Source organism: Pithys albifrons, chromosome 5, assembly GCF_047495875.1.
Source record: "Pithys albifrons albifrons isolate INPA30051 chromosome 5, PitAlb_v1, whole genome shotgun sequence".
In the NCBI taxonomy this organism is placed as follows: domain Eukaryota; kingdom Metazoa; phylum Chordata; class Aves; order Passeriformes; family Thamnophilidae; genus Pithys; species Pithys albifrons.
In genome coordinates, this window is record NC_092462.1 from 45,801,632 (window position 1) to 45,814,658 (window position 13,027).

A 13,027-nucleotide genomic window follows, 5' to 3' on the forward strand; every position below is an offset into this window, starting at 1 on the left:
ATGAAATGCAGCACACTTAATCCAAAGAGATAGGTACCAGATCTATCAGGCATTCCTTTCTTAAGGTAATTATGCTTCTGACAAAAATTACATGTTACTGTATCTATTTATCTGGACTGTAGCAATTCATTCTGTTACCTGTAAAGCTGGAAAAAAAAGTGGATTTGGAACAAACTCTATAAGCACATTGAATAATTGGCTCGATGGGAGAGAGAGAAGGCCATTTAAAAACACGTAAAGGAACGCTAGATCTTTGGATGAATTTATTAAGTTTCAAGTTGATGACTTCAGTGCAAAAATTGGTACTAATGGATTCCGTTGGGGCCAGAAAAGAACTGAGTTAAAAACAACCACTACACAGGAAGAACTGCAAGTTACACACTTCAAAAGACAGAAGGATTTCCACAGATTGTGTTCTTACTGTATGAAAAGAACTCAGACAGGAAAAAGATATCCACTATATAAGTATGGGCTGAATACGATTCATTACTTTGATCTGCCTATTAAAAAATTCAGTGTAAGTGTTGCATCTGTGCTTCTCCTAATAATTAAAAACTTAACGTGAATACAAAAGGTGGTAAAACAACACTGTAAAACAAGGCTGGGAGCAAAAGCTTAATTAAAGTCAAAGATTTTGATAAGATATGCTTGCCAGTGATGAGACAACATACAAGGGCACTCCTGTTTCTGCATACTCAAGCCCTATGAATTAGGCTTTACAGCTATTTCGTGTATGAAAGCTGTATAAAATGGTGTAGATGGTAGAATGAAAAAAAAAAGTAAAAATTAAGGGGCAAAGGAGAGGGAAAGCAATTCAAACCAATACCATGTATATGGACTGAACTTGTTAACTTGGTACTTAATGTTAATAATGCAACATTACATTATTCATTAACTCTCAAAGAGAGTAAGTTCCACTGAACAAAGGTTCATAAAATATATCAGCAGATGTACTTGTCATCTCTAACAGTAAAATTTAGGATTCTGTTGGAAGTTGTTTCTGTGGGGTTTTTTTGCCCCCAGTTATCCTTTTTATTTTTTTTTTTCAAATTGCTGTTGTACATTTACTATTCCTGTTGTGCTGTCTATTTTCAGGATTCATTCTGTCCTGTGCAATATATGCTATCTTTTCTGGAAGGTATGTTCTTCAATTAATACAAAAAATAATCCTCTGAATAACAGCAGTTTGAATGTCTCTAACCTCTACAATTTTTTTTCCTTGGCTTTAAAGAGGCTTGTTTGGAAGCATTTCAATTGTTGATTATTCAGTAAATGAAGCTTTCCAATATTTTAGCAAGGTTAGGGAATCATGAAATTAAACAAATAGGAGAAAAAGCCAGAAGAAATACAAACTAAAGTTTTTGTTTCTATTTTTGCAGTTACTTGAGCTTTGCAAAAATATTTGTAGGCCTGAATTCAATCTAGTGCAGTTTAAGGGATGAGAGGAATACGGTGGAAAGGCCTCTGAGAGAAATACTGAAAGTGGCATATACATTCACATCATATCCTTGAGGTCCGCTGTTTTCCAGAACTAATTAAAAATAATGCAAGTGACCAATTATTGGGATTTTAAATGACTAACAGCAAGACTAAATTTAATTCAATTCTATTCTTAAATCAGTTCCTAAAACCAATTATTAAACTGCACAGTTGATCCAATGTCCATTTGCTGTAGCATACTTCTAGTTAAATGCACATTCCGAAATTACAACAGCTAACGCTGTTTACAAAAGTCTCTCCAATTCTTTAAAGGACCACACAAAAGGGCTGTGAGTTCTGACATGTCCAAATATTTCTGCATTCAATTTTGAAGCTTGAATTTTACACTCAAGGCATTTTAATGTCAGTACACCTACATATCTTCTAAAGATAGTCTATGTCATTGTCTCCTCCCTTCCAGCATTAAAAGTATCTTAAATGACAGCACTGGACAAGATCAGATGGTGTTTATTCAATCATTACACCATTCACTGAAGTGTTCTCTGTCTACGAACAAAACAAATAACAGAACTACTCTGAAAATTGTTTTTTTTCAATTATTCTAGTATTTAGCCATACAGAAAAGTACAAACAGTTCCTACTTTTAGATATCTAAGAGTGATTATTCTGGTTAATATGAACTATGGAATACATTTTTTTTGTTTGAAATGTTTTTTAGAATAGTGATTATAAAAAAGAAAATAATAAACCAAATTTTTGTTTTATTAAATTGACCCATAATGAAAAGTATGAGAGGCTGGTAAATGCAGAGAACTTCCCTCTTTTAAATGGTAATCCTATTTTTTCTTTTTAATGTAGAACATTCTGCTGTGCTAAGCGACCTCAGGACCTGTGAACAAGATAATTATTTCATGGTTTTGTTTACTGCTCAAAAGCTAGACTTGCAAGACTGTCAGCAAAGAACTTTTCAAATTTGCACTGTATCTGAAGTGCTCCAGCCTTTAACAGCTGTAGTATAAATTTTAATGATAGACTTTTAAGGGGAAGTGAAAAATGTCTTTTTCCAGTACAAATATATACAGAAGAACCATAGTGTATTTCTAATAAATATGAAAGTTTGATTCTGTGATACTGAATACTAAGAATAGGTGACACACACAAAATCTGCTTCTCAATTCACTTCTGTGCATAATATAAGTTTGAAACACGATGTCTTTAAAACTTTTAAAGAGCAGATCAATCTCAGTTGTGTTATGCAGAAGCAAAGTCTAAGAAGTGCGACAGTTCTGCAATGGCTTTTCAAGTGACAGACAAATGTGCTTGTCTAAAGAGTAGTGTAAAACGAAAATAATTCCTTGTGTAAAGCCTACTCCTTTTGTGAACTTGTTTCCCAACAATGTGGACATAACGAAAGCTTATATGTTGACCAGAAAGGAGGAGAGAAGTTAAATTATCACCTCCTCATACTCCAAGAATATGGACAAAGCAGTTGGAAAATTCCCTTAAAACATTTGTTGTGACTTTTTTGATAAACACAGCTTTGTCAGTTACACAGCCACAGCAAGAGAACTGACTTAGCAACATCTGCTTCTAAACATAAGCACTGATAATGCGATAGCCATGTAAGCTAGTCCTGTGAGTAAGACCTAACTGGAACTAATATAAAAAAAAACCAAGAAACCAACCAAACTTTTCATCCAATAGTTTAGAACAGAATCCCAATAGCTCGAACTTGTCCTTTGGACGCAACAGAAGAGCAGAAAGCTTTAATATTACTAACATATGTTGTATGGCATTTTTGATGACATAAGCATTATAGAATCGGCAAAACAGTTTTTATATTTCCAAGAAATTTTACAATAACTATTGAGAAGTCAAAAAAAATATATATACATTCAACTTCTTTTATAATTACAACCATTACAATTAACAGAAGTACATTATCAACCAAAGAATATTAGATAAATGAACTATACAAATTAATTTGAGAAATGCAAAAAAGAAAAAAAATCAGGAAACAAGGTCCTTAATTTAGTCAAAGACTCTAGTTGTTTGTTCTACAGGTGGAAAAAATTTCATTTCTGCGGTTGAAGCACCACTGTGCCAAAAGAAAAATAAATACACACGTTCCCTCTAGCTGATTTTTAGAGTTGCTTTGAATAGGTCTACTGTTATAAAAATTAGTGACAACTTTACTAGTGTCTTGGGAAAACAAAACCAAACAACAACACCCCTCCCAACCAAACAACAACAACAAAAAGTTTAAGCCAGCGGTCAACCCTTGCCTGTACCAGAGTACCTACTCCCACATTCTGTTCATATGTGCAACCTTCCCAAGTGCCAGCTTATTTTATTTTCATTGTAGTATAGGAGTAAGTTTTGCCTATCTGAACACATCAGCTGAAGACAAAACTGGTTCCTTAGCTACTGAGTTTCAGACTCTGTTTAACCTTCTGCTGCTAGGCAGTAGGGAAAAAACATGAATAAGCATAGTAGTAACATCATTAACCTCAAGAATGTTCATAATGATTCAAAAGGAAAATAATGAAAGCAGTATGTGTGTCTGTGCCTAACTACATTATTTTAAAAAATTATTCAAAAAAATAGAAGAACAGATAACCTGAAATTTAATATTCAGGAACTCTTAAATATTGGTATCTAATAGGTGGGATATATAGTACCACTCTAGTGCCTTTTAGAGGCACAGAAGAACAAACTACATGTACAATAAAACTTTCTAGTTTACCTTTTAATTTGGTCCTTATTTCTTCTACTGTATCTTCCTTCAGGAACAGTCAGTTAACATGAAAGGTCAGCCAAAGAAAAGAATTAAAGCTGGCACCAGAGCTAGACAAAAAAAGCCAGAATAATTTTTGTTTCCATGAAAACATACAAAATTATTTTATATTTAATAAAATATCAAGTAGCAAATAACTATTGCCTTGAAGCTTAAAAACAAAAAAATCAAAAGTTCCTTATGTTTGATAAAAAGTCACCATTAAAAAATAACCACAATAAAAAGGTGCCTCTCTGAAGCAGCAATAATGGGTGAATTAGTCCATGAAGGACTGTCTAAACTGTTACTTCATTTACATTAATAGTGTCAAATGCACGTTTCTTTTCTTGACATTGTTCACAGGCATAAGAGAAATCGAACCTGTTACACTGAAATGACAGCATTAGAGCTTACTAACAAAACTATCTGGAAAGGCAAGAGCTCATCAACATAAAAATGCACCAGATCTACAGCTCTAGAAGGCTCTGCAGGATAGAAAATATTTTCATACTTGCTTAGGAGTTCAGAAGACAATTCCTAGCTGCTGAAATCTTACTTCAGCAAAAGTAACATCTGCACCCTTGTACTGCAGATTAGCTTTCTACAGGGAATATGTAAGAGTCATAAAATAATCCATTAAAAATAGTGCAAGACTGAAAGATGGTGTTGTGCAATAGGGAAAATATGCTCCTTTCCTCCTCCCTTACCCTCTCTCAAAGCTTAAGATTTTAGAAGAAAACAAACATGCTTAAATTGCTTAATAGCCACAGGAAGCATATCTGCATGGTTCTATTCAAGAGCAGAATCTATACAGAGAAAAATCTCTGCCTACTCCAGGACTAATGTTTTCTTGTTTCCAGTGTGGATAATGCAGTGATACAGTAATAATGCCAGTGTCACCTAAGCAAAAGTATACTGTCAGGAGCTCTGAAAAGTTGTGCTGCTGGGCTAAGTCCAAATTTTATTAATGTCAGTGTTGAATTCTAATTAAGAACTAAATCAGCTTTTACTGAAGAGAAGGATAAAATTTACTTTGACTGTTCCTGAGGGAAATTAAAAACAAAAGATAAAAATAAATTAAATGGTAAAACTAAAAGAATGCTGAGGATGGTCAAACACTGGAACAGGCTGTGGAATCTCTGACCATGGAGACATCCAAAACTCTCTTAGACAAAGTCCTGAATAACCTGAACACCTCTGAGCAAGCAGCTGGACTAGGCAATCTTCAAAGTTACCTTCCATTCAACACTAATTTTATAGAGATAGCTCTTATCTTTTAACATCCACACAATCAGTAAACTCTGAGGAGACAGAAAAACTAGATTCCAGCCAGACATTTAAGCTGGATTTAAGAAAACGGCTCTTGTTCTAGTAGTAACAGAACAACGTGGACCGGGTTCTGCGATGGGTCACTCTGGTTTTTTGTCTTAAAGTATATTGTACTGTATTGCATTATCATTCTATCTTCAGATGTCTCATAACCAAATATTTGAGGTCTCTTGACTTCTGACCTAGAAAGTGCTCTTCTACAGAAAACAGTTTCTCCAAACGATTCTAGGAGCCCATCTATACTTAGCAAAAGGAAGGTAAGGACTGGTGGACAAGGGGCATTTATGAGTTGAAAGTGGTATAAGTCAATTAAAACTGGATTTCTGTTGTTACAAGAAGGAATTAAAATTTGGAAGGTTGGGGGGGGGTTATTTAACTTTATTGGTTTTCATGATGATAGACTACTTGCTGAGTCATTACTTGTCTAAAATCAAGTTTTGACTTGATGAGAACACCCTCCACCTTTACTGAGATAAAATAACAGCCATCGCAACGCAATGGTACTATGTGAACTTTTACAGCATATATGCATCCAGAGTTGACCATTTTAAGAACACAATGAGGTTCTAATGCCTCATCTCAGTAACCCTTCTGTCAGGACCATTTTCCTGCCTCCTTTTCTTCCCACAATAAAAAAAAGAGTACAAAAGATTGTGTTTCCCTGTTCTAATATCAAGGTAGAAACATATGTTATACAGAATGCCAGATACAATCACCCTTGCAATCTCAAAATTAGGACAGATGTCTTACACAGGTTAATAATTTTCCCCACTGTAGTTTAGATATGATGTTGCCCAGTTGCTAATGTGCTGAGCTGTTAACAGAATTAAGATTGTTTTATACTAGTTCTACACCTTACACTGCCAGTTGTTAACTTTTTTGACTAAATCACAACAGAAGTTTAATTTAAAGGCCTGCAAAACCCTTTACCTCTTGTAGCTTCTGAATAGATTCATTGGTTTGATAACCACAGGAAAGCTATCTCATTAAAAATACTCAGAACATAAATAATGCACAACTCATTTCTTTCCAGCATGTTAATATAAATAATTAGCTATTCCTTTGAAATTTGAAGAAGTATTTTAAACAATACTGTGGTTGTGATTAGTGTCAACAGATGCACCAAAATATTGCTGTGATAAAAGTCAGACCTATCTCATACCTTATGTCAGATACTGACATAATAACCTGTATGATCTCTTTTTTATCGAAAAGCAAGACAAATATATAATAATATACCACATTAAAGTGAATTCTGTATGTATAGAAACTGTTATCAAACAATGCTGCCACTTGCAGGAAAGTCAGGCATTAAAAAGACAATCTTGGCCAACTGTACTTCAAACAGTCTTTCAGACACATTGAAGGCAAAAGGACTATGTATTTACTGTGATTTATTAAACTTCAAAGGGAGAGTCATTCTTTAAAACTGTTTCAAGAAATAGTTCCATATATTTTAATTAGACTCATATGAAAAAATTTATATCAGAAACTATGAAGAATTAACCTTAGTAAGGGACATTTTATCCTACTTAGCAGTAGAGGACTAACATGAATTAAGAATCCTAATGTTCTTAGCTTAAACTTTTCAGATGCCTCCCTGACATCCGATCCCGTCAGATCTCGGAAGCTAAGCAGGGTCAGCCCCGGACTAGTACTTGGATGGGAGACCTCCTGGGAAATACTGGGTGCTGTAGGTTCTAGTCCTGAGGACTTCACTGTCACTGTCAAAGCTCGCTCGGCCGTGGCAGATGAACCTCAGGACTTAAACGGTGGGGCCAGTTCTGCGCACGCTGAGCCTCACCTAAAATCCACTGCGCAGGCTGGAAGGGCACACCCACGTGGGGACAGCCCTTCCCAAATCTTCGTTCGTGAAGCCGAGCCACACACACACACACACACACACACTTTTCAGAGTACCTTAACTTTCATTGACAAACGCAAAAATGGTATCCAAGAGTCAAATATATTTTTCATTTAACTTCAGAAACATACACATGCTCACATATTCACATACACATGTTCACATATCTGTATCAGCAAGAAAAGTGAATAAAGATGAGTGGTTATAAAACTGTGAAATATAAGTGTGGGGAGAGGGGAGAAAGGATGAATAACTCTACATTGGAACAATGTTTATATTTAAAATGATATTACAAGGCATTCTATCTAAAAGATAAATTGTTTCATAAGGACATCACTTGTGTTAGAGCTAAGTAATTTTAACAACCTTTTAAATATAAGACATTAAAAAAATATCCAATTATTATAATGGCAAAGAATACCATTGTCCATGCCACAAAGAAGCAGTTTATGTAGGAAAACCACCTAATAACAGGTAATAAAAACATTGTACTTTCCTGCTCACACAAAAACTTTTCCAACTTCTAGCAATTTCTTGTCAGAAGGAAAGAAAATTATAAGCTTTGGAAATCATATTAATTCAGTATTTTAGATCAAGCTTGTCCTTTGCCCTGTTCTCCTTTACAGCAAAATTTCAATCATTTTAAAGATGCAGTCTTAAGCACATTGTACATTACAAACAGTGCAATTTCTGTGCAAAATTAAAAAAAATTGTTAATCCATAGACAGATATACATAAATGCTTTCTTAGCCATTGCTGATATTTGATTAAAAGCTTGATGGAAATCTAATGAGAATTCTTTGCTAGTAGGTCAATTAAACAGCAGCAGAACCACCTCTGCAGAAGGCTCAAAACCATGTAATTGCTTTCTCCAGCTCTCTATTCATCTCACCACCAGCTCTATACAGAACAAGTTCTGAATAAAAATCAGAACACTCACAAGTCTTTATACACAGATACCAATAGGATGTTTAGTCATCACCGTCAGTCCCAGTAAAACAGGAACAGATTTTAGTGTCACACAGTCAGTAAGGGCCTAGTCCTACCAAAACGATTTGGGAAAAGATGAACGACTTCAGAAATTAAACAGAAATAAAGTATGTGCTAAGGCAGAAAACTTGCACCAGTTTCACCCACCTAAACCAGAACTGAAATAGTAAACAGTGTGATTCAGCTTTCTACATTAAAATTGATGCTGCTTTCATGTGGACCCAAAACCTGAAATTAGCTGATGGCAACAGGCAATAAAGGAATGAACTGCAACAACCTCAATAAGAGAGCACATCAACTTCATGAAATAGACTACGCAGAAATAAAAAACATGGTTTAAAAGCTTCAAAAATACAATCACAGAGTTAAAGTAGTTTAGGCAATCAAGCAAAGAATAACTGCAGTGCACAAGCCAAAAATTTTAAGAACTGGTAACATTACTTGCACAAGACACTGGCAATACTAAGTACTGTTGTGTAGGCAAAGCAAACAGATGTCTTTTTATCTTTTTTGGGGAAAAAAAAACGAAGAGGAATTTAAGAAGAAATTGTCATCTAAAATTACAGCAAGAACAAAGCATATAATAGGAGATAATTGAGGAAAGGAACAGTTTATGAAGACAGACTATTACCCTCTTCAAAGTCTGCTGGCATATCAGGCTGAACTGAAGAGAACTGAATCACTAGCTCCTCTGTGAAGGAACGAAAACTAAGAATCAGTAATTTTGAACCTAACAATAAAACTATTAAGCTTGGTGAGCTATTCTGTGAATTCTCTTAAAACCAGAAATTTACATGGTAAGACTGTCAACAAAGTTTTACATACGAGTAATCCTTCTACAAAATTGGCACACAGATTGGGAATTGGTGTGAAATGCTAGACATTGGAAAGGAAGTGATGAGTTAAATTTCATCCAAATGTAAAGACAGCAGTGGCTGAAATAATTCAAAAAGTGTTACATGAATTACTATGGTTGAGTAAATCTCAAAGAAGTGTTAGATAAGAACCTTTATGACTTCAAATTCACAGAAACATAGATAAGTGCTAGAGAAATGAAATAGAAAAATGTTCAAAAGTGTCATTTAAAAAAAAATATCCACAATGTAAAATAGGTAAAGGTTGATAGAATACTAACTAAGCTGACTGGTTTTACTTACTGACACAGATATAGCTCCAAAGATGTAAGAGTACTGACACATATGAACAAGGAGAGACAGAAACTGGAGGCACAAATAACTTACCTCAAGTCATATAATGCAGCAAAGCCAGAAAAGAATGTATGTATGTTGACCAATAAAATAGGTTAGTATCTAGAATTTACAAACATCTTTACCATTATTTCCATTATTTAGTTGTGTGTGGTAACATACCCAAAGTAGCAGCTTTTCAGACACTCAGGATAAGAGTTCACACTCTGAAAACTTAGACAAGCCAGTACAAATTCAGGAGTATTTTAAAATTATTAAATGTAGGGTATACTTCAGAAACAGGTTTTTGAAACAGGCAATGTGTATAAAACTGGATATGGTAAAAACTAATTTTTCACTAACAGTGCTTTTTCTATGCAGTATTTCTCCTTTCTGTCTATTTATAGGAAAGCATCATAAATTTAATATTGCAAGGCAGTAATGAAAAATTCTAAATTTTCACAAACAGTGTTTTATTAGGATTATTTATTACATCATAATTTTATTTCTGAATAACAAAGTTCATAGATGAAATCCTGTCACTTGATTACATAAATATGCTATTAAAAGGATAAAATGTAAATGCATAAATTCAGATTAGTAATCAAATTTGAAACATAATTTTTTGCTATTCCAATTAAGCTTTGACATAAAGGGAGCTTAAAACAATTTTTTCTTTAAGGAATAAGACAGTTTCCTTTAACTAGTGATGGCCAAAGCTGAAAATAGCTCAACAGGCTACTAGTTAAGAAAAAGCTTCCTGATAGCTAAGTTCATTGCAAGTTCTGTAGATTCCTTCCCAAGAAATTGCTTGAAAAGTGGTAAAGAACAAAGAGTGGTAGAAACTAGACAAGGTCCTCTTTACTTTCCTAGTAGGCAAAGAAAGTCTATTTTTCTGAAATCTGATGAACATTTCCTAATTTGTTAGCAGGAAGAAGCAAATAAAATTCTTCAAAAGCAGCAGTTGCAGGATATAACAGTAATTTTTGCAACAGTCAACTTGGCAAAGCTGATAAATAATTTAAATTGAAGGAGCAAAGAGATACAGGAAAAAGCAATCCGTAATGTTCAGTGGGAGAGTTACAAACATGATGGAAAATGGTACAAAGCACATGAACATATCTGGCATCTCCTTTTCTAACTAAAATGCTCTGGAGAGGAAGGTAAGAAGTTACAAACCTCAAAGGTTTGTGTAAATGTAGCCTGAAAGGAAAAAAACAACACAAATTTGCTTTTCACTATGTGAGGGAGCATGTTCCTACAAAAATACAGAATATCTGTGTTTATCATTGGGCAGGAGAAATTTTGTTGCATGGAACAATTTATAACACATTCACTACAACTGGGAGCCTCATAGAGCGAATTTTGAAAAACACAGTCATTGTTCAAATCACAGATGGTAGCACCTTTTAAACATCTGAAATGCCAAAACAGACTCTGCTTGCAACTAGAGACTTAAGACTCTGACAGACTGCCATACAGGACTATGGAACTGCAATTATATGCAATTCTAGACTAATTTTAACAACTGATTGTCTATATAATGTTTCCCATAAAAATAAAATTAAAATAATCAACTCACCACTTGTCCATTCTGAGGATTTTTATGTGCATATGGTGGTCCACGGATGTGATTCCACATCTGACCAGATGTCATAGCAAATACAACACACTAGGAAAAATAGAAGAACAATATGTTCATTAATGTAACATGACAAATTGAATACAAAAACATTCTGCTGGGGGTTCTTCTTTTAGATACATAGTTGTTTCCCTTATCAGACACAGCGTTTACCTCTATTTGAATTTTAGGATCACATCTTCACATGTGTTGCCTTCATAAAATTCTTCAAGATTTCTGTCATTCTGATAATGGTCTAGCTCAAGACAGATTTTCAAAATCTCACTTGAAATAATCCTATTTTTATGTGCCACATTTACACATCTATAAGGTAACAAGCACATGCAGCAGTAGAAGGCATTCAGTTCAAACGTTCTGGAAACTAGTACTCAAGATTTATACAACTTTTCATGAAAATATTTCTGCCTCTAAATCCTATAAAAATGTTTAGCTTACCTTTTTGCTTTGAGGAGTATGAAATAATCTATAAAGTCATAGGAAAAAACCCAATTATTAAAAAAATAAAAACAACCTGTTCTATTTTATGAAAAACTGTCTTATTTTATGGAATTCTCATTGTGGGCCCTGTATGACTGTGATTCATTTTAGTTATGACAAATAGCTATGGTTGAGTTGTTAGAAAAGTGAAATTCCCTATGGAAGAGTGAAATTACTTTAGGGATGCATGCAATGGTAAAAACAGACCTCAATTTTCACAGAAGTCCATCCAGCAGAATCCACATGACACACATCACAGTCATACCAAAAGCAAAACATACTATCTTTTGAATAACAAATGAGAAAAACAGAAATAGGACAGTTCTATCATCTAAATACGTCTTTTATCTTATCAGTATAGATATTCCTGGGCGCTTCCATGGTGTAATGGTGAGCACTCTGGACTCTGATCACAAGGTCATGAGTTCGAGTCTCAGTGGAGACAGTATCGGGCAGTTCAACGCCTCCCTGCCATCCGATCCCATCAGATCTCGCATGCTCAGCAGGGTCAGCCCCGGTTAGTACCGGGTGCTGTGACAGTCCTGAGGACTTCACTGTCACCGTCCAAGCTCGCTCGGCCGTGGCAGATGGACCTTGGGACTTAAACGGTGGGACCAGTTCTGCGCACACTGTGCTTCACCTAAAAAATCCACTGTGCAGGCTGGAAGGGCACAACCCCAGGTGGGGAAAGCCCTTCCCCAATCTTTGTTCGTGAAGTTTGGCCATACATACATATACATACATAGATATTCTTTACAAAAACTACAAGATAATTTAAGTACAGTTACATATATGCTCATCCTTACTGTACATCAATATTCCCAACTGTAGGGTGAGAGCCCTGATATGAGTTGAGAGAAACACCTTGACCTCCTGGAGGGATGCTTGCAGGAACGATTAGTTCCCTGCAAGTGCTTATTAATGGGGTTACCAAAGAATGGAGTGTTATGGAAATGAGATGGCCTTTCTTCGCTGCACCCTGTGACACCCTGCAGAGACACAAGGAGCCACCCCTCAGGCATCTGTCTATCACCCCCAAAATATTTACTATAATCACTCAATCTACCTAAAAGGAAATAAAAAGTATAAAAAGAGATTAGACATGAGCAAAAACAGGGGAGAAAACTTCCACCACCTCTGGGATGGCAATCTACAAGCTATCTTGTCTCCCCACACCCCATCAGACATAGCAGGGGTGAGTAACCAAATTCTTACTCTATTTTCCATCTCTTACTAATTACAATTTCCTTTAACTCACTGGTTATAAACGTGTTAGTGGGAAGTGTCTATATTCTGCCTGTTGTTTTTGCTTTGTGTTACTG

The 13,027-nt window shown here is 35.1% G+C and overlaps 1 protein-coding gene across 1 annotated transcript in view; it reads right to left on the reverse strand.

Moving 5' to 3' along the window:
• TUSC3 (tumor suppressor candidate 3) overlaps positions 1-13,027 on the reverse strand; it is a 118,923-nt gene that overhangs the window by 50,639 nt on the left and 55,257 nt on the right. The window contains exon 6 of the mRNA XM_071555187.1: positions 11,169-11,258. Within this exon, the coding sequence (XP_071411288.1) occupies positions 11,169-11,258 (90 nt within the window). The remainder of the gene's footprint in view (positions 1-11,168; positions 11,259-13,027) is intronic.